The sequence below is a fragment of the Prionailurus bengalensis genome, chromosome B2 (genome assembly GCF_016509475.1).
Source record: "Prionailurus bengalensis isolate Pbe53 chromosome B2, Fcat_Pben_1.1_paternal_pri, whole genome shotgun sequence".
Lineage (NCBI taxonomy): Eukaryota > Metazoa > Chordata > Mammalia > Carnivora > Felidae > Prionailurus > Prionailurus bengalensis.
In genome coordinates, this window is record NC_057349.1 from 94648072 (window position 1) to 94670522 (window position 22451).

Genomic DNA, 22451 nt, shown 5'->3' on the forward strand with positions numbered 1-22451 from the left:
CGGCGGGTGACAACACTTGTGGAAGATTTGGATCTGGGAGGCAGTCTTTCCTCAGCAGACCTGTTCAGATAGCAGTCAGGGCCAGATCCTAGTTGAGGAGGACAGGAGTTTGCACTGAGGTCCACTGTGTATCCTGCAAGTATAAGCACGTCATGGGGCTTAGCCTGCCCCACCAGACCCTTTCCTGTCTAACATTCCCAAAGTAACACAGGAAGCCTTTTTACATCAGGACCAGGGAGATCTTACGTAACAATCAGTCAAATTCCGGTATCCAGAGAAGTGAAAAATTAGGTAAGAGAAATTCCTTTTGACAGAATTCTGTCCTTATTAAGCTTATTCTACTTCGGTGTGCTTCTAATTACATGAGGACCTGAGGGAACCTCTTAGCAAGTCAAAGTAAACAGACATATTTGTTGTTCTTAAATTCAGAGTGAAGGTCACACCTGTTTCAGAGAATGAATAAGCAATCTCAAGTTTGCTTTTCAAATAAACAGAATATCATGATATGAAATTTGTCAAGTGACTTTTCTCTCTGCTTAAGAGTTTTTAAAAAGAGAGAACACTTTTGTAAACTATCTAATATAATGTTATACGACTTTTTTTCCCTTTCTTCTGTTAACTTTCATGACATTTTCCTCGTTCCTTTCAAAGTGTTCTTATTTTTATTATGTTTAACCATCTGGCCAACTGCTTTAGCAAGTAATTAAAAACCTTACAAAGGGTTTAGAATTTTAATTAGATTATACAATTTTTGATGAATGGGGATAGGGAAGGATTTAATGGTTTCTTTGCTAGAGAGAATTATCATCCTGTTTCTTGTCTTGCTTAAGTATATCGTAGTATTTTTTTAAATTGAAGGATTGTGTTTGGATTGAAACTTTCTGAACAATAATGATGAAGGTTAGTATGGCTTTCATACCTAATTTCCCTTACAGAAACTCAACACCAGCACTGAAAACTCAAGCAAAGAAGTGTACAAATTATGGCAGATAGATCAAAGGAGGTTTCCATGAAGTTTTTTCTGGCCCAAGTGATCATTCCCAGATCAATTTCTAACTACTCACATGGGTGGTCAGGGCCTTGAGCTGCACGTTGTGAGCAGCCAGGGAACAGTGGAAGTCCTGTAGCCCCTTCTTGCTCACAAAGAGAAAGCTGTAACATCATGGTGATAGTGGATAAACTCAGAACAGGAAAGGCAGTTCCAGGATGGCACCTATGCATAGACCCAGGGAACAACCAGTCCAAAATGAGATTGGGAGGTTCTGTGAGGAAGGTGTCTGAGAAAAAGGTACACAGAATTGATGTACTGAGAGAGTAGAGATATAAGAAAAAAAAAAATACAAGAATGAGGAAAAAGAAAGGCAACTAGAAATATCTATAAAGACAGAAAGCAGCATGAAAAGGCATGGTTCAAATGTGAAACACCTACTCAGACTTTAAGAAGTAAATTGGATTTTAACTCAAAGACAGAATGAGCAAGAAGCTAGAAGATACTAGGGATATGGTGAATAAAATGGCCCCTAAGCAAGGCAATACAAAATCTTCGGGGGGGAAAAAAAAAGGAAGGTCAAAGTATGAAGTAAACTGTGATCGATTTATATGCTGTGTGGGAAAGGAGAATCCATTTGAACTTGTTATTAGAAACAGTCTCCTTTGAACAGGAATCATGAGATTGAAACCAAAAAGAAAGAAATGTAGTCATAGCCCACTATTTGGTTCTAAATAAAGCATAATAAAGTCAACACTGTTTATTTGCTTAAACCTTGCAAAAGAAATCACAGAGAAAGCAAGGAAGACCTTAGAATGGTTAAGATGGTAAATTTGATGTCATATATATTTTATGACAAAAATATTTAAAAAAATAGATAACAGAATATATTTGTTATATTTAGAAGTTAAGGAAGTTTTAGAAATGTTTAGTGTTGAGAAGTTAAGGAAGAGACTCACAACAATGTAAAGGTAGAAGGGGAAAGAATAAGAAAGGGTAGAGATGCTAATGTCCTCACCTCTAAAAATGCTTCAGAGAGAAAACAAAATGGAGGTTTAAGTGTATCATTTACTGTTACAAAGGTATATATAATAAAAGAATAAAAACTAGTGATATAACCATATTGGGCAGATGGGCAAAGGGAAGTTAAAAGTGAGCTCAGTTAGGGGTGCCTGGGTGGCTCAGTCGGTTGAGTGCCCGACTTGGACTCAGGTCATGATCTCGCAGTTTGTGAGTCAGAGCTTCCTGTCGGGCTCTATGCTGACAGCTCAGAGCCTGGAGCCCGCTTCGGATTCTGTGTCTCCGTCTCTCTCTGCCCCTCCTCTGCTTGTGCTCTGTTTCTCTCTGTCTCTCAAAAAATTTTTTTAAAAAGTTAAAAAACATTAAAAAAAATAAGCTAAGTTAGATTAGTAGATAAAGTTTAAGTGGATAAATCAATAAATAATAGGGCATTATTTAGCATTTTGGACAAATACTGTTCCAATGTGATTGCTCCTAGGGAGCAAATAGGTTGAAGGGAAGCAGTTCTTTTCTTTGCAACATTTTTTTTTAAATTTTACTATTTGTTGGGGCGTCTGGGTGGCTCAGTCGGTTGGGTGCCCGGCTTCGGCTCAGGTCATGATCTCGCAGTCCGTGAATTCGAGCCCCGCGTCGGGCTCTGTGCTGACAACCCAGAGCCTGGAGCCTGTTTCAGATTCTGTGTCTCCCTCTCTCTCTGACCCTCCCCCATTCATGCTCTGTGCCTCTCTGTCTCAAAAATAAATAAACGTTAGGGGCGCCTGAGTGGCGCAGTTGGTTAAGCGTCCGACTTCAGCCGGGTCACGATCTCACGGTCCGTGAGTTCGAGCCCCGCGTCGGGCTCTGGGCTGATGGCTCAGAGCCTGGAGCCTGTTTCCGATTCTGTGTCTCCCTCTCTCTCTGCCCCTCCCCCGTTCATGCTCTGTCTCTCTCTGTCCCAAAAAAAAAAAATTAAAATAAATAAATAAATAAATAAATAAATAAACGTTAAAAAAATTAAAAAAAAATTTACTATTTGTTATCTGTGTGTGTATATTAACTTGTTAATTTTTAATTTTTTACTAAAAGCTGAAAAATGTGCAATGGTATAAAATCACTTGGCTGTCATTTTACAGATGCGAAAACACTGTGTGAGGATAGAGGGCAGCGAATGGATTGGTGATGACAGGAGTTCAGGAGTCACAGAGCATGGTCCCTACTGGCTGGGGGACCAAGAAGCCAGAGAGAAGTGTCCAATTTCTCAACCCTAAGAGGGGAAAACACCACACCAACCTGATTGGGCGGTTGTGAAGATGAGATGAGAGCATGTATGAACATGGTCAGGACGTGGCGGCTGCCACAGCAGTGGGTGAGTACCCCTAAACAGATTATCTCTCCCAAATGGATATGGATATTTGTACGGTAAAAGGCAAAACAAGAACTTACAAAAAATTCAACAGGTCTTTGTTTTGGGGCTAGCCCAGTGACCTTGAGCCGGTTACTTAACTTTCCTAAGCTGCTCTTTACTTATGTACAAAGTGGGGGCACTGCTTTTCTCTAGCCCTCTCGGTGGATCTGCAAACTGTTCCCTGGGTATTCCTGCTGCCTGATCATATCTCCTCTCTACCTCTCCATAAAATTCATGGAAAGCTTGTTGTTTATATGTGCAGAGCTGTTCATAAGGGGAATGGAACACAAATTGAGTTGAACAGGTTATTTCATGAGACCAGCCTTGAAACTAAGAATTCTGTATCAGTTTTTTGTAACTTTCCGGGTAAATGAATGGGTAAGATAGCTGAAAGAAACTCATCATGTCAGATATGTTGCTAGTCTTTGCAGATAAGAACATTAACCAGATGCAAGCTAACTTAAAGCAAATTTGTGCAAGTAGGTCTTATGAAATTAGTAGATTGTCCAGAACACCATGTTGCTATTGATAACAACAAAACAATCTGAAAAGACTTGTTCTCAGTAAGAAATATCTCTCTAAATATGTTGTAGTATCTTTAAAACTCCTAAATTTATAAAATTATATTACATTATTAAAATTATAACTTCTGAAAAAAATACACGGTTTAAACTAACAAAACCTTTCAAAGACAAGTTCCAACAGACTGCATTGTCTATACTGCCTCAGAATTTAAAAAACAAACACACAAACCAAACAATAGGTTATTTAACCCCAATTAACAAAAACAAAGTTCTACAACTTTTAAGGAAGCATAATATGCTCTCCTGTTGCCATGACGATGCCTGTGCTCAGCGTCGCTCATCAGCGATGGACCTGCCCAGTACAATCGATCTGTGTGTATGTGTTTTCTACACCACGTAGGGAGCTAAGCCTCATAAGGAAGAGAAGATGGTGAGGCACGCTGAGGAGCACTTGATCCATGAGCAGAGAGAAGAGAGCTTCTATCCACATGAGGGCATGACATCCTTCCCACATGTCCTGGACGTCTTGTTTTTTCCTGTCCTTCTTTTCCCCAATCATGAGACAAGTAAATGAAGCAACAGGAAAGTGAAAACAAGTTAAGTTAATTGGATTATGGGCTACTGAATGAACAGGTAGGAAGCATTTTTTCTCAGACTATCTCATTACTTCACTTTCTTGTCTTTAAAGGATCATTTGAAGTGGAAGGCAGAATCTGTGTGGCAGAGTCGAGATCTTGCTCTGGACTTAGCATCATGTGACATGTGTAAAAATAGAGCGCAGCGTAAGAAATGGGATCAGCTGCAATTTTGTTTCGTGCCTTCACAGGAATCTATGCCGGCCTGCAGATCCACCTACCAGTAGATGGGAAATACAAGAAACATCTTAATCACCACCACAGGAAGGCAATCAGCAAAATTACAGGCTGTGGGGAGGGAGTCCTACTCCTCACTACTTGAAGTAGTGAGTAGTTCGGAGACCAGCCACATCAGCATCGCTGGGGCTCCTGTTAAACATGGGGATGCCAGGCCCCACCCCAGTCTGCTGCAACAGAACCCCTAATAAAATCTCCAAGTGATTCACATTCACATTTACATTTCAGAATCAATGTTCTACAGGACAATCAAAACAAGACAAAACAAACCCTCTGCCCTGAGTGGCAATGACCCAAACAGCAGTTGCTCTGTGGCGTCCCAGAGTGAGGAGGACACGGGTTTGGAGCAGCACCCTGTGTGCACCTGAGGGAGAAAGCAGTCCCTTCATCATAGCCAGAGATTTTGGAAATTGTTAGTGCTGCATCTTCTAGCAAAAGCTAGGATACGTCTCTATGCAGGATTACAGTGAAGACTACATGTGAGTATGTACAGAGAGTACCTGAAAAAATAATAGCTACTCTTGTCCACAAACATTTGCTCCCTTCTCCCCTCAGCATTCACGAAGCAGCCAGGACTGCTGAGAAGCTGCCATAAACGCCCCTTGTGCATGGCAGAAACCCGGAATGATAAGAGCATAGTCATTTGTTTTAGGGGCCTCACGTTCATGAAGATCTACCACATGCTCAAAAAGTGGAAAATTTTGTTATTTCAGCCTAATAGTCTTATGAGATTGGTACTGTGTTCTTTGTTTTACATAAAATGTAATCTGTAATCTGGAAGAGTAGATGGCATAGTGATGGGTCTGGCAAAAAGAAGGCCAAAACAAAACAAAACAACAACAAAAACCCAAAAAACAAAAAACTCACACTTCAGGAATTCTGAGCTAAAACCTAAGAAGCAGAAACTAGTTTTTGATAAATTACATGCTAGGATGAATTAAATAATTCATAGTATCAATGATGTGGTCGAGTACTAATGTGTTTCGTGAAACTGCGGGAAGTAAAGCCAGGAAACTCAGAACAAGGGTTGGTCAAAGGAAATTAGGTATGAGCGTGGCTTTGTTGTGCAATTCACATACACTCATGTTCAAAAATGTGCTCACACATGTAGCTACATACATTTGTATCAATATGAAAGATTCTGCATAATAAATATGAGGCTAAAATAAGCAACTTAAGCAGGTTGTACATATTTCTTTTTCTAATGCTTATTTATTTTGAGAGAGAGAGAGTGTGTGTATGTGCTCACAAGCAGGAGGGTGAGAGCAAGGGAGAGAGAGAGACTCTCAAGCAGGCTCCATGCTGTCAGCACAGAGCTGGCACAGGGCTCAATCCCAGGAACCACGAGATCATGACCTGAGCCAAAATCAAGAGTTAGATGCTTAACCAACTGAGCCACCCAGGTGCCCCAGGTTGTACATTATTTCTAATACAGTGAAAAATAACTAGACAAGGGGCCTGAGAAGTAAAATGCAATCCTGCAATCAAGGAGAACACACTTCTGTTCAAACACAGAAGTACCAATGATCCATGCAGGGAATGGTGGTTGTTTTTTTTTTTTTTTTTTTTTTTTTGATGTTTATTTATTTTTGAAAGAGAGACAGAGTGAGAGGCGGAGGGGCAGAGAGAGAAGGAGTCACAGAATCCGAAGCAGGATCCAGGCTCCGAGCTGTCAGCACAGAACCCGATGTGGGGCTTGAACTCACGGAGTATAAGATCATGACCTGAGCTGAAGTCGGACACCTAACCGACTGAGCCACCCAGGCGCCCCAGGGAATGGCTGTTTGGATTAAACTCATGATTCACTAGAAGGAAGAGGGAAGGAAACAGACCAGGAGCTGTGGCCAGAACCAAGCCTGTGATGAGATATGATAGCTCATGTCAGGTTGGGAAGGTTATGTGACTTGGAGACACCAAGTTCCAAAACTAATAATTACTACAGTGAGATTTGAACCCAGGTCTGTACGTACAACATGAGTGATCAATCCACCTGGAACGTAGATTTCTGGTGGCACAAACAATACAAATGTTAATCTCAAACACATGTTTTAATTCTATTTAAACAACATACTCTAGATAAACATTTTATAAAATGTTATTTTACTCCCCAAAGATTTAGATTATACAATAAAATACTACAGAAAAACAAAAATTTATTAATTATTATTATTTAATTCCCTTTCTGCTGACATTTCATACTATAGTAATCACTATACATGTAATTAAGACGGGTCCATTTGAAAATGCTTACTGACCGCCTAACTGTTTCAACAAGCCAGATAATGCATTTGATATGCTGGCAGATTGCAGAATTTGGTCAGCCTCAGTCAGTACTTGCAAAAGTTACTAGAATAAAATAAAACCATCTCCCGTTTTCCACTTGTATTACTCCTGAAATCTCCTTTTGGTTCACAACACATTTCTGTGCCTAGACTTTGCTTTGGAAGCTTATGCCTACATGGCTTTGTCAATTCCAGCCTCTTCTGACCATGCAATACTTCAAATCCTTAACCCAATTTATCTAAAGCATCCAAAGTTACAAGATCGTTTACATAAACATTTAGGGATTGTTGGATGTGTACCTGTATCTCCTTAAAAGTTAGTTTGGATTAACACACAACTGGAAATATTAATACTTCTTTAGTTTATGCAGTGGGAGAATCTGTCTGACTTGTTGCTACTTGAAATGAATTTGTTCACGAGGCACCTGGGTGGCTCAGTCGGTTAAGCGTCCAGCTCTTGGTTTTGGCTTAGGTCATGATCTCATAGTTTGTGAGTTCTAGCCCAGCATAGGGTTCTGCACTAAGTGCCCAGGGCATGCTTGGGATTCTCTCTCCCTCGCTCTCTGCCCCTCCCCTACTCATGCGTGCACTCTCTCTCAAAATAAAAGTAAACTTCGGGGCGTCTGGGTGGCTCAGTCAGTTGAGCCTCGGACTTCAGCTCAGGTCATGATCTCATGGTTTGTGAGTTCAAGCCCCACATCAGGCTCGCTGCCTTCAGTGCAGAGCCCGCTTCGGATCCTTTGTCCCCTTCGCTCTGCCCCTCCCCTGCTTGCATTCTCTCAAAAATAAATAAAAAATTAAAAAATAAACTTAAACAAAAAGTACAAATGAATTTGTTCAAAGTTCTTATACTATCAGTTTTGGGATAATCCTTACAATAATTTTAAGCATTAATTTTAAGCACTTAATTCTTAAAATAGTTTCTCTCATTTTACTTATTAATCTTCAACACCTGTGTCTTAAAATGTTACTTACTTAAAATGTTTTAAAACATTTTTAATGTTTCCAGTCTTGGAAAACTTGCCAAGGTGGGTGGGTATGTGAATGAGGTAACTCACAGGGGTCATGAATGGTCTCCTTCATCCTCAGGAATATTCCATAACCCGATCACCTGTTAACTCTTGGTGCTCACACTGATAACCAGTCAGCAGCAAAACATCCAACAGCTACTTCCTATCATCTTTAACACATTGCTGGGTCTAGGCGTTCACTTACATGAAAATCATGAAAACAAAATAGCCGAATATCCAGCAAACCATATGGACTCTTTCACATCATTCCAGTGAACCCGTATTTAAGAAGGGTGCATGGCAAAACAAGTGAACAATTTCTGAAAACAGGACTAAGAGTTCTAAAGTTGGATTTTAGCTGATGTGTGATATGCAAAAGGAAAAGCAAGACAAAATTATTGTTTTTATTGATAGATTGCCAAATAGTTACTTGCAAAGTTATTTTTCTGACCAAAGTTGTCATTTGTCTATTTCCAATGACATCCAGCAGAGTCCTGGAGTATTATCAGTTTGAGGTAACTTACGGAGAGAGGACATGCTGGAGGTGCCCCGAAGAAACTGGTGTAAGCCATCTTCACTGTCACTGGAGCTGGCTATACTGTTCCTCATTTCTAGCATGGAGATCTGTGTGCACAGGCTGAGCTGGTGTTCCAACTTTTTGGCCTTCTACAAAACAAAGTTTTAAGGTTTCAGAGATCTATGGGACTTAGGTCATACATTCCCTGTAAACAGCATTTATTTTTCCTTGAAATAAAAACTACCTGGTATATAGTAAGTGGCCAAAAAATGTTAGCTATGACCTTTATCATAAGCTATTACTATACATACATTACAAAAATTTAACATACTCAATAGCTTATTTATTAAACTGGAAAACAATAAGCACCAACCTAATTTGATAAAGGGCCTAGACAAGATGACTTTAAGAGAGCACACACCCATATGCATAGTTCCTGGAGAACACTACTTATCACAGAAACAACATTCTACAATGTCTCTTCTGTCATCATTTTAATTTCCTTCTAAGCAACTGTGGGGAAATGAAGATCAAATTGCAAATTTTTGAAGATCCACTCAGCTCTGAAATTCCTAACTGGATTGCCACACGTCCCCTCTCATCCCTCTCTTGTCACTTCTAAGCCTTCTGGAAAGGGGGTTGCCCAGGAGGATATATAAGACCGGAAGACACCAGGGTTAAAAGGCGAACTTCCTGTTCACCCAAGTTTGTGAGTGTTTCTCAGTCTGCAACCTTCCTGCTGCCCTGCCTTCCCTGGCTCACTCTACCCCACATACCTCCCTCCAACTCGCTTACCATCTTCCTGAGACTGATTGACCCTTTATGAGAGATCAGCACCACATCACCAAAAATGGAGGTCCCTGACATTTAGAGACACCTCACCAGGTAATGGCAAATATAATAATTACAAAATATTTCCACGCTCTTGAAAAATGATTCCCCTGAAGGGTCTCTAAATTACAAGCATCCCCACTTCACTCATAATTAATTAATGAAAATTCAGAAAAAATATATGCTGCACAAAGTGAGGTACACCTTAGAAAACCACTTACTTTATCATTTAAGGTAGGATCATTCAATGAGTAGAGCTTATTGGTAATGTCTTTTCCTATAAGATACCTAAATATTTCATATAGAAATGGTTCTGATTCCAGAAAGTAAGTTAATCTTTCTCTTGACCAGCATAAAAATCTGCAGTTATCATCTGCAATGATGGTGACCTGCCCAAGAAACAAACACAGAAAGAAAAAAGTACATCTGTGTATATGAATTACGACTATAATAATTTTGGGGAAAGGAAGAGTAGAATAAATTAGTGGATATTATTAAAGGAATGATTTATCATATTAGTTAAATTAAAATAAGATCTATACACACAAGCTTCTATAATTACTATAAAATCACGTTTAAAATCGTTAAAAAACCAAGAATTCTGCAGACGAAAAGCAAATTCTCCAAGTTTCATTGTTGTGCTGTTCTGTGAGGTCTGGTGTCAAAAGCACTGCCACAGAGCATACTAGACTAATGTTACAACTAGATATATAATTTATGGTTAAATATTTCTTTCCATACTGATGATTACAACAGAGGTTTAAGAATACAGCTTCAAGCAAGAGAACTGAGCTAAGATTCGTGAGTCAAGTTACAGATGAAAGATATCCCGCCTAGCCAACTCTGCAAACAAATACTAGTGAATGAGAAAACAGAGTCTTGTGAATTGGTTTTAGGGTCCAGGTTGTTACTGCGGAATATGGCTACTGAGGGTTCTTCTCTGGGTCCTTCTGTCAGAGGTAATTCTCGAGTGTGACCTTTCAGGGCTAGCTCCAGGGTATCGGGAAACCATACCTTGTTCTTGAGCATTGTTCCACAGCAAAGAGGGAAACACTGTAACTGCACTACATACAGCTCAAGTTTCTTTAAATAAATCCTTTCTCCAGAGTGAGGGGTTAAGCCCTCACAACTCAGTGTCAGGAAGCCCATCCCCCCATGGCAGTCCCCTTCCATCAGTTAGTACTCCTCCTCTGAGCTTCATGGGGCACTCATATCACCAAACCCACACTCATCTGTGGACACATCTGTCTCCACCAGGCACTCTGAGGGCAGGGACTATGCATCTTCATGTCTGAATGCCCAGCGTCCAACACAGAGTGGTGCTCAGTATACATTTATTATATGAAGAAATTAACAAATGAACACAAATAGTGTGGAAGGCAACAACTATTTTTATATCCTCAACATTAAACCCAATGCCTGTCCAGGTCAATTAATAAAGGGTTTTTGAATTGACATGAAATCATACCTGAGCATCAGAGCAAATATTTCCAATTTCCCCTTGGTTTGTCATAAAATTAAGCATATTTTGGTGATGAGGTGGTATTTATGTCTACTAAGATAGAAAATGGAAAACCCAGCTTCTCAACTAATACTAATAGCTGAAATTTGACCTTTAGCAAATTAGAGGGTTTAGCTACTTTAAAAAATGGGTCAATATTCCTAGAAAAAAATTTGCATTTATTTATCATATTAAAAGTAGGAATCTACAAAAACCCAATACATTTGGATTGAAGAAATGCATTACCAACTCTATGACTCCGTGAGACACTAAATTCTACTCTTTCTTTCAATGTGCATTACGTACTTACTTTATGCTAGACACTGTTAAAGGCACTGACATTACAACGTGAACAAGAAAGACAAGATCTTTGCCCTGGGAAATAAATAAAGAAATATGATACCCTCAGGCGACACTAAGTGTTTTGACAAATACACAACTGGGGAAAGTGGTAGAGAATCTCCAGGGAATGACAGTCACACATAATACCACTCACTTTATACATGCATTGTACTTTTAAACATTTAGGTGCTTTTACATCTATAAGTGGATCCTCAAAATTGTCTTTCAGATAAGCAAGTAACATTCTTCTTCATTTTTCAGATGCCAGATGAGAAGACCCAAAAAACTTATTGACGAGCACGTTACCTAGTGATGAAGTGAGTACTTCTGACTTCCAGCCCTGACATGATTTTCCCACCAGACCAAACCCTACCCAATGTGTCCAATATTTATGAACACAATCACATTGAAAGTAATTTTGTTAAGTGACCACAGGGTCGGCTCAGAGCCCATCAAGAGTTCCTCATACAAACAACCGTTGAACACAATGTCATGAAGCCTACACTCTAGTGGAGGAAGCTAATGATATGTAAAGATATGTGACAAAAAAAAAGAGTTATAAGAAGAGAAGGATAAGGTCAAGGCAGTACTGAGGAGTTCCCAGAAACACTAAGAGATGGGTAAATAAATGGAGGGCAACTAAATAATATTCCACAGGAGTAATTAGAGAAGGGTGGACAATGGTCCTCACTGTAGCACAGCCCTGCAACTGAGCACTGGAGAAAGGGTTAGGAGTTGGAGGTGCCTTTGTTTGGCAAAGAGGTCATCCGGACTTTGGAAAATATAATTCATGTGCAGTGGGGGAAGAAGTTAAAAGAGGAGTTGGAAGTCATCCAAGAGAAGACAAAGGAATTGTACCCAGGTGATGTTTAATACATTTAACTTCTCAACCATTCCGATAACCTCAAATTCCCACTGAGGCAATGACACTTCTGATACTATCATTTGCTTAGCAAATACATTTCTTACTGATGGTTGAAAAATACTGTGAACCTGTTTACATTGTTATTAAATTTAGACTTAATAACACTATTCAAATAATAAGCTATACTTAGAGAATGTATGAGTGACTTACAGATCTGTAAGCAAAGGCATTTAATTGGATGTGGGTAGTTAGTATATTGACTGAGGTCATTTTACATGATGGCTGATGCTTCATTTCTGCCAAATAGACATTTGTGTTTAATGATTTCCTGCCACAAGGGCCAAGTAAAACATATTTTAATGAGGAATTTCTATAAAGCAATATAAGATTTTTTAAAGCTTCCGTAAAATAAATTTGCTTCTTAAGTCATTAGGGCACCTCAGCAGTGCCATGCTTCAGTTCTTGTGAAGAAATAAAAGCAAACAGGGCAATGGAAGATACAAAGGGATTGCTTTCAGGGAGAGAACTGGACTAAGTGTTTTCAGTTGGTTTTGTCCTGATTATTTCAAGGCACTAGGCCTGTCCCTCACTTTAGACTGTACACCCTCACATTACACAAGAACAAGGGTGTCTGAGGGAAATACCGAATGTGCCACAATTGGAAACCGCAGTCAGACAATATGATGGATGAATATTCTCAGGGAAGAATGTGTTATATTCTTCATGTATTGTATCACATTTCACACATCAGGAACATGAAAATGTCCTAGGACTGGTCTGTTCAGCCAATGCTCAGAGTTCTCATGAGTACCAAAATACAGTAGAGTCAAAGCTTGTAGAGTAAATTGCTTCACAGCTTAACCAAAAGATTTACTTAATACAATAAGGTAAGATTTGATTTAAATACAGGTAAAAATTTAGTGTTCCTTTATTTCACAAAGGCTTGGATCTCCAAGACATCCTCCTTCCCTTCAAGTCAATAAAGCTTTGATTTTCAGGCTTCCCAGCACAGGACGTGCAACTGACTACAGCAGAGCAATAGTGGGACACAGAACACAAAAGATAAATGTGAAAATGGTAAAGCTCACTTGATACAAAGCAACTGCACAAAGAGAAAGAAACTAAACACCAAAGACGACCTCTACCTCTTACAAGAAAGATACCCAAGATTCTATCAATAGTTCTAAGCAGCAACTTTGGTGTGTAAGTACATAATGGCTGTAAGCATCTGTCGAGTACCTGTGAGTTCAGAACCTGTTTCTCATCCCTGTCACTGTGTCTGTCACAAGAGTCACACGTCTACCCAAATAACATTTTTCTGTGCAATCTCAAGAGACAGACATTGGGTCCACTTGCCTTTCTTTTCCCCTTTAACCTTAGTGAAAGGTACTTTGGTAGTAGCCCTACCAACGATGCATTTTAAGAAATACAAATTTGAGGGAAGTTTTGTCAGGATACTTTTAATGGTTCAGATTTAAAGAAAAATGAGATTAGCAGGAAAAAACCATGTAGATGGAGAAGTTGACCACTGACACTCTCAAATGTCCTCTGCTATGGGCACAGGTAGTGAGAGGTTGCAGCAAAGTTCCTCTGGGAACTTGCTTCACAAAGAAGCACTATATATTCCTACACAGACGTGCAGCAGCTATATTTACTCTTGAGTATCTGCCAAAGGGAACATTTCGTAAACAATCAAAACACAATCTCTCCCGAGGGCTTCTTATGATGGAGTCTGCTCCAATTGTACAGGGCACAGTTTCCATGATGCTACAGTAATTTCTTTCCATTGACCAATCAGAAAATGCCATACCACATTCCATGCAGACAAGAGATGACTGGTGTTGGAAAGGCTGAATAATATCCTTTACCAGCTACAGTACCTCGGTTTTGGTCATATTTTGGAAACTTCACAGCAATTATCAGGAACATTTCTCAGCTAGCAAATCCTAGTCCCTGGTCCCCAAGAAGAAACTGTAGCTAGGGATTAGAATTCCTTTTTTTGTTAACTTAATTAAAATATAACTTGAAGTCCAGTGGAAAAGATAGTACATGTTCATATCCCTGGATTCTCAGGGAGCATTTGCTTCTAGAAACAAATGGGTTTCAGTTTCCACCCCCTCGCCAAATCCCAGTCTCTTCAGGGTATAATGAGACTGAGTCACTGTGTAATACCACTTGCTACTATACACAGAGAAATGGATGAAACAGATAAATACACAGATAAGTGGGCTTTGGAAGAAGAAATGTAATAAGGGCAGAGGAAAGAAGGAGAGAAGAAATAAGTGGCCCTGCATTCATTTGTAGATGGTGGTGATTAAAGATACAGTAAGAACATTTAAGTCTCAGTGGACAGCTCACCCTCACAAACACAAGGTGAGAGTGTAAATTCGGGAAGCCACGATATAGCATTAGCTTTCTACTTCTGTATCTTAAGCTCAGCCACTTAATGAACTTATATGAGACCTTGCAGTAAATACACATAACTGTACCAAGTTGTGTGGTTATGCAGACCTGTTACTCAGGCAGAATGAGAGTGGGGCAGGGCTGAGACCATTGTATATAAACTAAAGTAAACTGTATGTCTGTAAATCTTCCCTTTATCTCCATGTGATCTCCCAAATTGTATGGAGTCTCAAAATGAAACTCAAAAATAATACTGGTCATCAAGAAACACTGACATTTCCTCCCTCAGGTGATAACATCCCTTCTATTCCATTTCCTACCTATATAGATTCACCCTCTTGCTCATAAGCATCCCTATTCCACAATTTATCTACAGGCTAAGATCAAAGGATACTCTCACCCATTTTCCTGGTTACTTTCCTATCAATCAAGAGGGGAATAAAATAGGAGGGCTGGACACTTACAGAAAGGATGAAAACAAACTGCCACATAATGGAACAATTTTTAACTATGAAGAACTTCATCCTTTGTCCCTAAAATATTCATTAAATATGAAATTGTAAAGCGACTAGGTTATTTCATAAGGATTAACAGGATATCTCTAGGGCAAAGCCAGTTTCTCTTTTTTCCCAATAAAATTTTAACCAATTACATGTTTTGGAAACACTGATTATCCACAACTGATATTTTCCTTTTTTCTCATAATCAAAGCACTCGATGTTTTCTATGAAAAGTTATAAAAATTCAAAGAAACAAAAAGGAAGAAAATAAAAAAGTAGTCAAACTCACAACCCAGAAATAACAGTGTTAACACTATGCCCAAAGTAGGATATATCTTTCTAGAGCTCTTAATGCATGTATATGCACTATTTTGTTTAAGTTCTACAAAAATGGGATCATGCTATATACACCATATGATAATCTCTTATTTTTAATTAATCACTTTTCTATTAATATCCTTCGGATTTTGAATGAGACATGAACTAGCTCCAATCTTCTTAAAAATCATGCCAACACATACCTGGAATTTTTCGCCTTTGTGCATCTGAGTTGATCTAAATTCTGGTGAATCTATAAAGGCACAGGGGTAAATGTTATGCAGAAAATGTCCTCGATAGGAAACCTTCATTCTGATAACAGAAATTCATGTTAATAAATGCATAATATTTCATAAATAACATGATGATCCTTAATCTTATAGTATTTTGTACTAAAGTTTTAAAGACTCCAAAGATGACAGACACAATTAAAAGCACTTTCTGAAACGCATAAATATTTACTTCAAAATAAATTTCATCAACAAGAAAAAAAAAAAAAGGACAGGTTCCAGTACTGAACACACACATGCCTTCCAATGGTTATTACTGCTTGTTTAGCTGGAGTGGCCATAAATTTATCACTCAAACTCAGATACTTTTGAGAAGGAAAGGATTGGTATTAATAATTATGCCAGAAAAATACACACTGGCTCTCTCCCCAGAAGACTGATATTTCTAGAAGTTACATTTTTGTGATATTCAAAAGATAATCAAATCACCTCTGAAACATGCACAAGCTTTTGGAAGTTTAATGCCCAACTTAAGCCTACGTCAATTTTGATTCATTAACTTTAAAAAAGGGTCAGTCAGGGTTCAGAATATTCACAACTGAAAATCTTAACATCAACAAGAACTGGAGTAGTCAATTCTACGTAACTCTAACATGTTGCTCTGTAGTATTCTAAAACGCAGTTGTAAAATGGAATTTCAGCACCAACAAACTCTGTGACCGTTTCCTCCATTAGCTGGTATCATTCCTCTCTAGTCATTCCCTTCCCAGGGGACATGAGAAGACTTAGGGCAAACTGGACATTTCAATTTCCATAGACCACTTACTTCCCCTTCAGGAGAATACTCAGACGGTCATCAACGGAGGTTTTATCCTCTGCAGCATAAGCCTGGCCCTTTTTTAAGGTTTGGATCATACAAAACTGGCCAGTTAATCTTCTGAACAAATCTGGAGGCACACGGAGTGGTTCGAACAATCGGCGGTAGATGCCACTGAGTTCCTTTTCAATCTTTACCTGAAACACAGCAATGACCACATGCTGTAGTAACGCAGCAACACTGAAACATTGGCTTCTGCAGTCTCAGTACGGTTTTGAGAGTAAACACGTCTTCAACAAACACCATGGCCCTGTATTTCAGTACATGGAATCTTATACAGAGACTAAGTGGTGACATAAGTTTAGATGCTAAAAGGGCACTTTTGCAGTTAAACAACTCCAAGAGCATATGGAAAAGATTTGCACTATTGATCACATCTCCTCCTAGGCGCTGGAAAGCGGCTGGGGATGTTTTGCATGTTATCACAACATGTACCTTCCCAATCTTAGCACTTCCTGTAAGTAACACAAAACCTTTTTGTCTTTATAACAGCTGTTTCACAGAAAGAAATTACATGAACTTTTAAATATTGTAGCAAAAAAAGAGAAACACACTAAATAGGAACCAACACAGAAAAAAAATTATGAAAATACATACAGTAAGCATTTTATCTATATGTATTATTTAATGCATCAGCATAGGAGAACAAATATTCACAGCTGCAATCATTGCTTCTGATTTATTTATTCTGAAGCAAAGTGAAGACAGTAAAAGGGTTTCAGTGTAGCAATTTCATCCTAAGCTACAATACTTCGTAGAATGAAGAACCTGCCAATTAACTCCGACTACTAGAGAAAAAAAGGGAAGAGCAAAACGGCTCAGTCACCTCTGCTGTCAGTCAAGACCCAGATCACAACCCGTATTTGGGCCCAGCATTAGTCTGGGAAAACTGTAAAGCATGTGAATGAACTTTGGGGTTCAAATGATCATCCATCCCCAAGAAATCTACGGCAGAGACAACATGGAGCTTATAGACCTGGCTGATGAGAGCCACTCAGATGTCACTATAGCCTTTGCAATGCTCTTGTCGTGTTCCATTTCAACAAAGAAACAGCATTTACATTAAAAAAAATAAGTTTATAATCTGAGAAGACACAAAAGCACAGATACTGTGTGAATGTGTTACTTGATGCTACTACCTCATGTTCAGAACTTGGGATTCCAACAAGTTCTGATATTCAGAAATTACAACCCTCATTATTACTACCATCTACCTCCTCCACTTCAGAGATCTAGTAACGAGTGTCTAAGATAATTTAGTCACAAATACGTCCCACTTTCAGGATACATGGTAGCCAACGTGGTATAGCAATGAACATATGAACTAAACAAATCTATTGACTCATATTCAGCATCTGGTCATTCTGCAAGTGTTAGCTCAAGTCCCAATTCCTTCATGAAGCCTTATTAATTCTTGTGAAAGCACTCACTCATCAAATATTTTTTTGAGCACTTGTTATGCGACAATCATGGTTGACAGACACATGGAATACAACAGTAAGGTGGCAGATGATGTTATTGTTCCCAACTATGTGCTGCTCCCATCCCCTGTAAAAGGATTATCCATCCCCTTACCCCCACCTATTCCCACATTATCACGCTTGGCCACGTCATTTGCTTTAGCCAATGAAATGTGAGCAAAGGTGACATATGCTCCTTCTGAGCAGAGGTTTTAAGAGACACTGGGTGTTTCTCTTTTGTTCTCTCATACTTTTCTCTCTGCTATGAGAATGTATATCTAAATGGAATCTGGTGCTTCAGCAGAGACTCTGAGATGAAGCCACAGAGCAGAATCACAACTGACACACAACTGCCAGAGTCCACGTATAAGGTGCGTGAGGAAAAAACAAAACAAAACAAAACACCTGTCACTGTTACTTGCCACTGAGATTTTCAGATTGTGTATTACACAGGATAACTTAGAGAAACCTAATATGGTAAGCAAAACAGACTGGGTCACAATGACGATGAGGTTACAGTCTAGTAGAATGCCTATTACATACAGCATCTGTATCATTCAAATTATAATTTCCTGTGAAATGTCTTGTTTTGGAATAGTTTTCTGTGTACATGTTTGGCTTCGAACATGTACAAGTGCTGTATCTTTTACCTTACTGGATAATTATGTGTAATTTGAATACTTAGTAAACACGTATGGAGTGATTTCTAGGAGCCATGATGTTTTCTTAATTCTATTTACATCTCTTTGTCTTAGAATGACCAAGGAAACACAAGATAAATCAGAATTGGGGAAAAAAAGTTAAATACTAAAGCTAAATATAGTGTTTTGGCATCACCCTCCCCAAATGGCGATTTCCTTAAATGAGTATTTTGGGGTAATGAAAAAAAATAAAGTCACCATATTTAAAAAAAAATAGCATGAGGGGTGCCTAGGTGGCTCAGTCAGTTAAGCATCTGACTCCTGATCTCAGCTCAGGTCATGATCTCACAGTTCCATGAGGTCAAGCCCCACATTGGGCTCTGTGCTGACAGTGTGGAGCCTGCCTGGAATTCTCTCACTCTCCCTCTCTCTCAAAATAAATAAATACACTTAAAAAAAATAAAAATAAAAAATAGCATGAACTATTTGTAAATCATTAGTATTTTCAAGGCAGTTGCCTATAGTTGATTTTACAACTAGGCAAAGATATTTCCAGGTGACATTTGAGTGTCAATAGACAAAAGAAATAATGAAGTTATAGGACTAAAATGACGGAGAATATGGACATGTTCTCTGATGTCTAAATTGCCTTAATGATTTAAAGAATTTAAAAAACTCCTATGTAAAACAAATTTCATGGTATTCAAATATTTCACTTTATATATAAACAAAATCAGAGAAATGATATTAAAGGGACCAAAGTTGTTTGATGTTCATTCTTAAGTCTGAACAAAGCATTTTAAAAGCTTTTTGGCTTTAAAATCCCTTCCTTAAGAGGTGCCTGGGTGGCTCAGTTGGTTAAGTGTCTGGCCTTTGGTTTCAGCTCAGGTCATGATCTGATGGTTTATGAGACCAAAGTTTGAGAGACTGAGCCCAGCTGTCAGTGCAGAGCCTGCTTGGGATTCTCTCTCTCCCTCTCTCTCTCTGCCCCCCTCCATCACATGTGTAGTCATTTTCTCTCTCTCTCAAAATAACTAAATCAATTTTAAAAATAAAATAAAATAAAATCTCTTCCTAATTAATTAATTTTAGTCATTACCGGTCTTTTCTTGTACAAAAGATATGACAGATGCAAAATGTTGACACCCAGGAACACAGAGTTCCAGATCATGATATCCAAGGCACATCGGTAGAGAGTGGCCCAGACAATATAAAGGGTACATCCTGTTGAATAACAAAGTTAACATGTTAGATGATTGGCATAGCATCAGTATGTAGCTTAATAAATTTTTTATCCTCTGTATACAAAAATAATCAAGCACATTTCAGAACTACCTAGGCCAAACATCACATTAACTTCCATTTTGTTTTTTGTCTTGTTACCACAAAAGGGAAATGTGCTCTATTGTGGAAAATTTATATAGCAAATATTTTTTAAAGGGAAAAATCCCCATAATTCTACTACTTAAAAAAAACCACTGTCGATATTTTATACTTCTTTACAGTGTTGATACATTTTTACCTGATGGCAAACCTACCATCTATAAAATTTTGAAACCCACTCTTTAACTTATTTTGCTTACTGTGGTAATTTCCCTATTTTGTTAAAACTCTTCATATACATAGTTTTCAATGACTGTAACTAACTAAATCCTAATTTATCTAAACATTTTCCAACTGATAAATAGATGAGATTTTGGGGGTGTAATTTTTGATACATCGCCAAAACATATTTCTACATTAAAAATTAATGTGTTTTTTTGTTTTGTTTTGTTTACTATTTTCTTAGAGTGGATTACCTAACAGTAAGTCAAGGAAATGAACTTCACAGCTTTTGATGAGACTAAAGAATTGCTTCTCAAAGGTATATAGACATTTGCAATCCTACTCGTCAGGAATGCTACTCTTAAGTTGACAATATTACAAAATTTGAAGTCTCTTCATTTGATAGTGAGGAATTACATATTTTATTTGATTTTGCATTTCCGTGATTATTGGTGAGCCTGAATATTTTACCAAATATTTAACCATGTAAATTTTCACTTGATGATTTTCCATTCACCTGTGGAAATCTTGCTTTTTCTTATCAATTCTCTTAATTTAGGAAAAATACCCATTTTCTTTTGATCGATGGATGGTGGGAGAGTCAATATATAATTTGAAATAAAATGATCAATATGATACAAATATATCAACAACATATACGCACATAAAAGCTAAACACCCGCATTAAAAAGTTGGTCATTTGCAATTTTTATTTCATCATAATGATTTGGGACACCTGAATAGGCCAAAATGTAAAACTTCATAAGTTCTTTAAAAAATATTTCATAGCAAATGTTGTTGAATTTTAAAACACTATTACTTAAAGAAGACAGGGAAGCATAATGCTTCAGCTGACTGGGAACATGAGGATCTGAATTACAGTCCTGGGTTAGCCACGTTCTCTCCATCTTAATTTTGGATGAGTCAGTTAACTTCTCCAGGTCTCTTTGTTTATTAAGTGTCGGACTAGATGATTTCCTTGGCCCGTCCCACCTCTAAAACTGTGTCTTAAAATTTATAATTAGCTTTTGCCTTTTTTGCAGGGTGTGGTTTGGTTTTGTTTTTCATTCAACACTCTGCAATGCCTGCTGCAATCCCTGCTTTACTCAGAGGTTACAGCCACAGAAGCCCACAGGCCACCTTCTAGCTTCCCTTCCAGCCTCTTATTTTATCTGTCTATCTATCTATCTATCTATCTATCATCTACCTATTTTGAGTGTAGTTGACACATAATGTTACATTAGTTTCAGGCGTATAACACAGTGGTTCAACACGTTTACACCTATATATGTTATGCTGTGCTCACCATAAGTGTAGCTGCCATCTGTTGCCACACAGCATTATTACAGTATCACTGACTATATTCCCTATGCTGTGCCTTTTATTCCCATAACTTATCCATTCCATAACTGGAAGCCTGTCTCTCGCTTCTAGGCTTTACTTTGACCATTCCTTGTAATTTTTCATGTATTTCAGGCATAATGAGCTACTCTCCACTCCCCCTAGATATGATGAACTTCCCTCTCTTCTGTGCCTTTTCCTGGATACCACACACACTCACACTCCGAGAAATCCTGTTCATCTTCCAAAAGCCAGCTCCAATGTCATCTCCACAGCGTGACCTTGCTCCACCTTCCTGCTGAGGCTGTCACCCTCTCCGTTTCTCCCTGGCACTGGGTGCACATGTGCATCACAGCCTCCAACACCTCACATGTGACTGTCCATCTGTGTCTCCCAGCCCCCCAAAAGTATCTTTTTCAAAAATGGACACTGCCTTCTTCAGTCTTTACCTGACACATTACAGGTGCTCAAAAATGCATCTGAATAAAAGAATCATCAAGGAAATAATCACATAGAGAGCAATTTGTCAAAAATCACTGCCTAAAATAATAAATTCAATTGTTCTGGTATTTTGATGTGAATCTGTTTAACCTGCTTCATCAGGATTATTGGAGCTCCCTCAAAAGTTTTATTTGAACTATTGTGTCTAGGAAACTGCTTTTGTTTCCAGTGTTGCATTACAGGTAATAAGTAAAAGCTTATTCAAATAATAGTGCTTACGACTGGATAGTACTTACTATGTACCAGGCCTGTTATAAGTCAAATATCGCACACACACACACACACACACACACTCTCTTACACACACACACAAACACACACACACACACACACACACTCGTTTAATTCTTCCAACAACTCTAGGGGGTAGTATTATTTTTACCCTTATTTGGCACATGGGAAACTGAGGAGTAGAAAAGTTTAAACACCTGCCCTAGTGTTAGCCCTACACAGTTAGCAAGTGGTGGAATCAGGATTTGAATTACACAGTCTGCTCCAA

General features: G+C 38.5%; 1 protein-coding gene across 2 annotated transcripts in view; it reads right to left on the reverse strand.

Annotated features, from left to right (window-relative positions):
- Positions 1-22451, reverse strand: part of BVES (blood vessel epicardial substance) — a 37213-nt gene that overhangs the window by 10261 nt on the left and 4501 nt on the right. For both annotated transcript variants that reach the window (XM_043592026.1, XM_043592024.1), the window contains exons 3-7: positions 19665-19789; positions 16414-16601; positions 15561-15669; positions 9650-9817; positions 8605-8746 (exon numbers count right to left, since the gene is read on the reverse strand). In XM_043592026.1, the coding sequence (XP_043447961.1) occupies positions 8605-8746; positions 9650-9817; positions 15561-15669; positions 16414-16601; positions 19665-19789 (732 nt within the window). The remainder of the gene's footprint in view (positions 1-8604; positions 8747-9649; positions 9818-15560; positions 15670-16413; positions 16602-19664; positions 19790-22451) is intronic.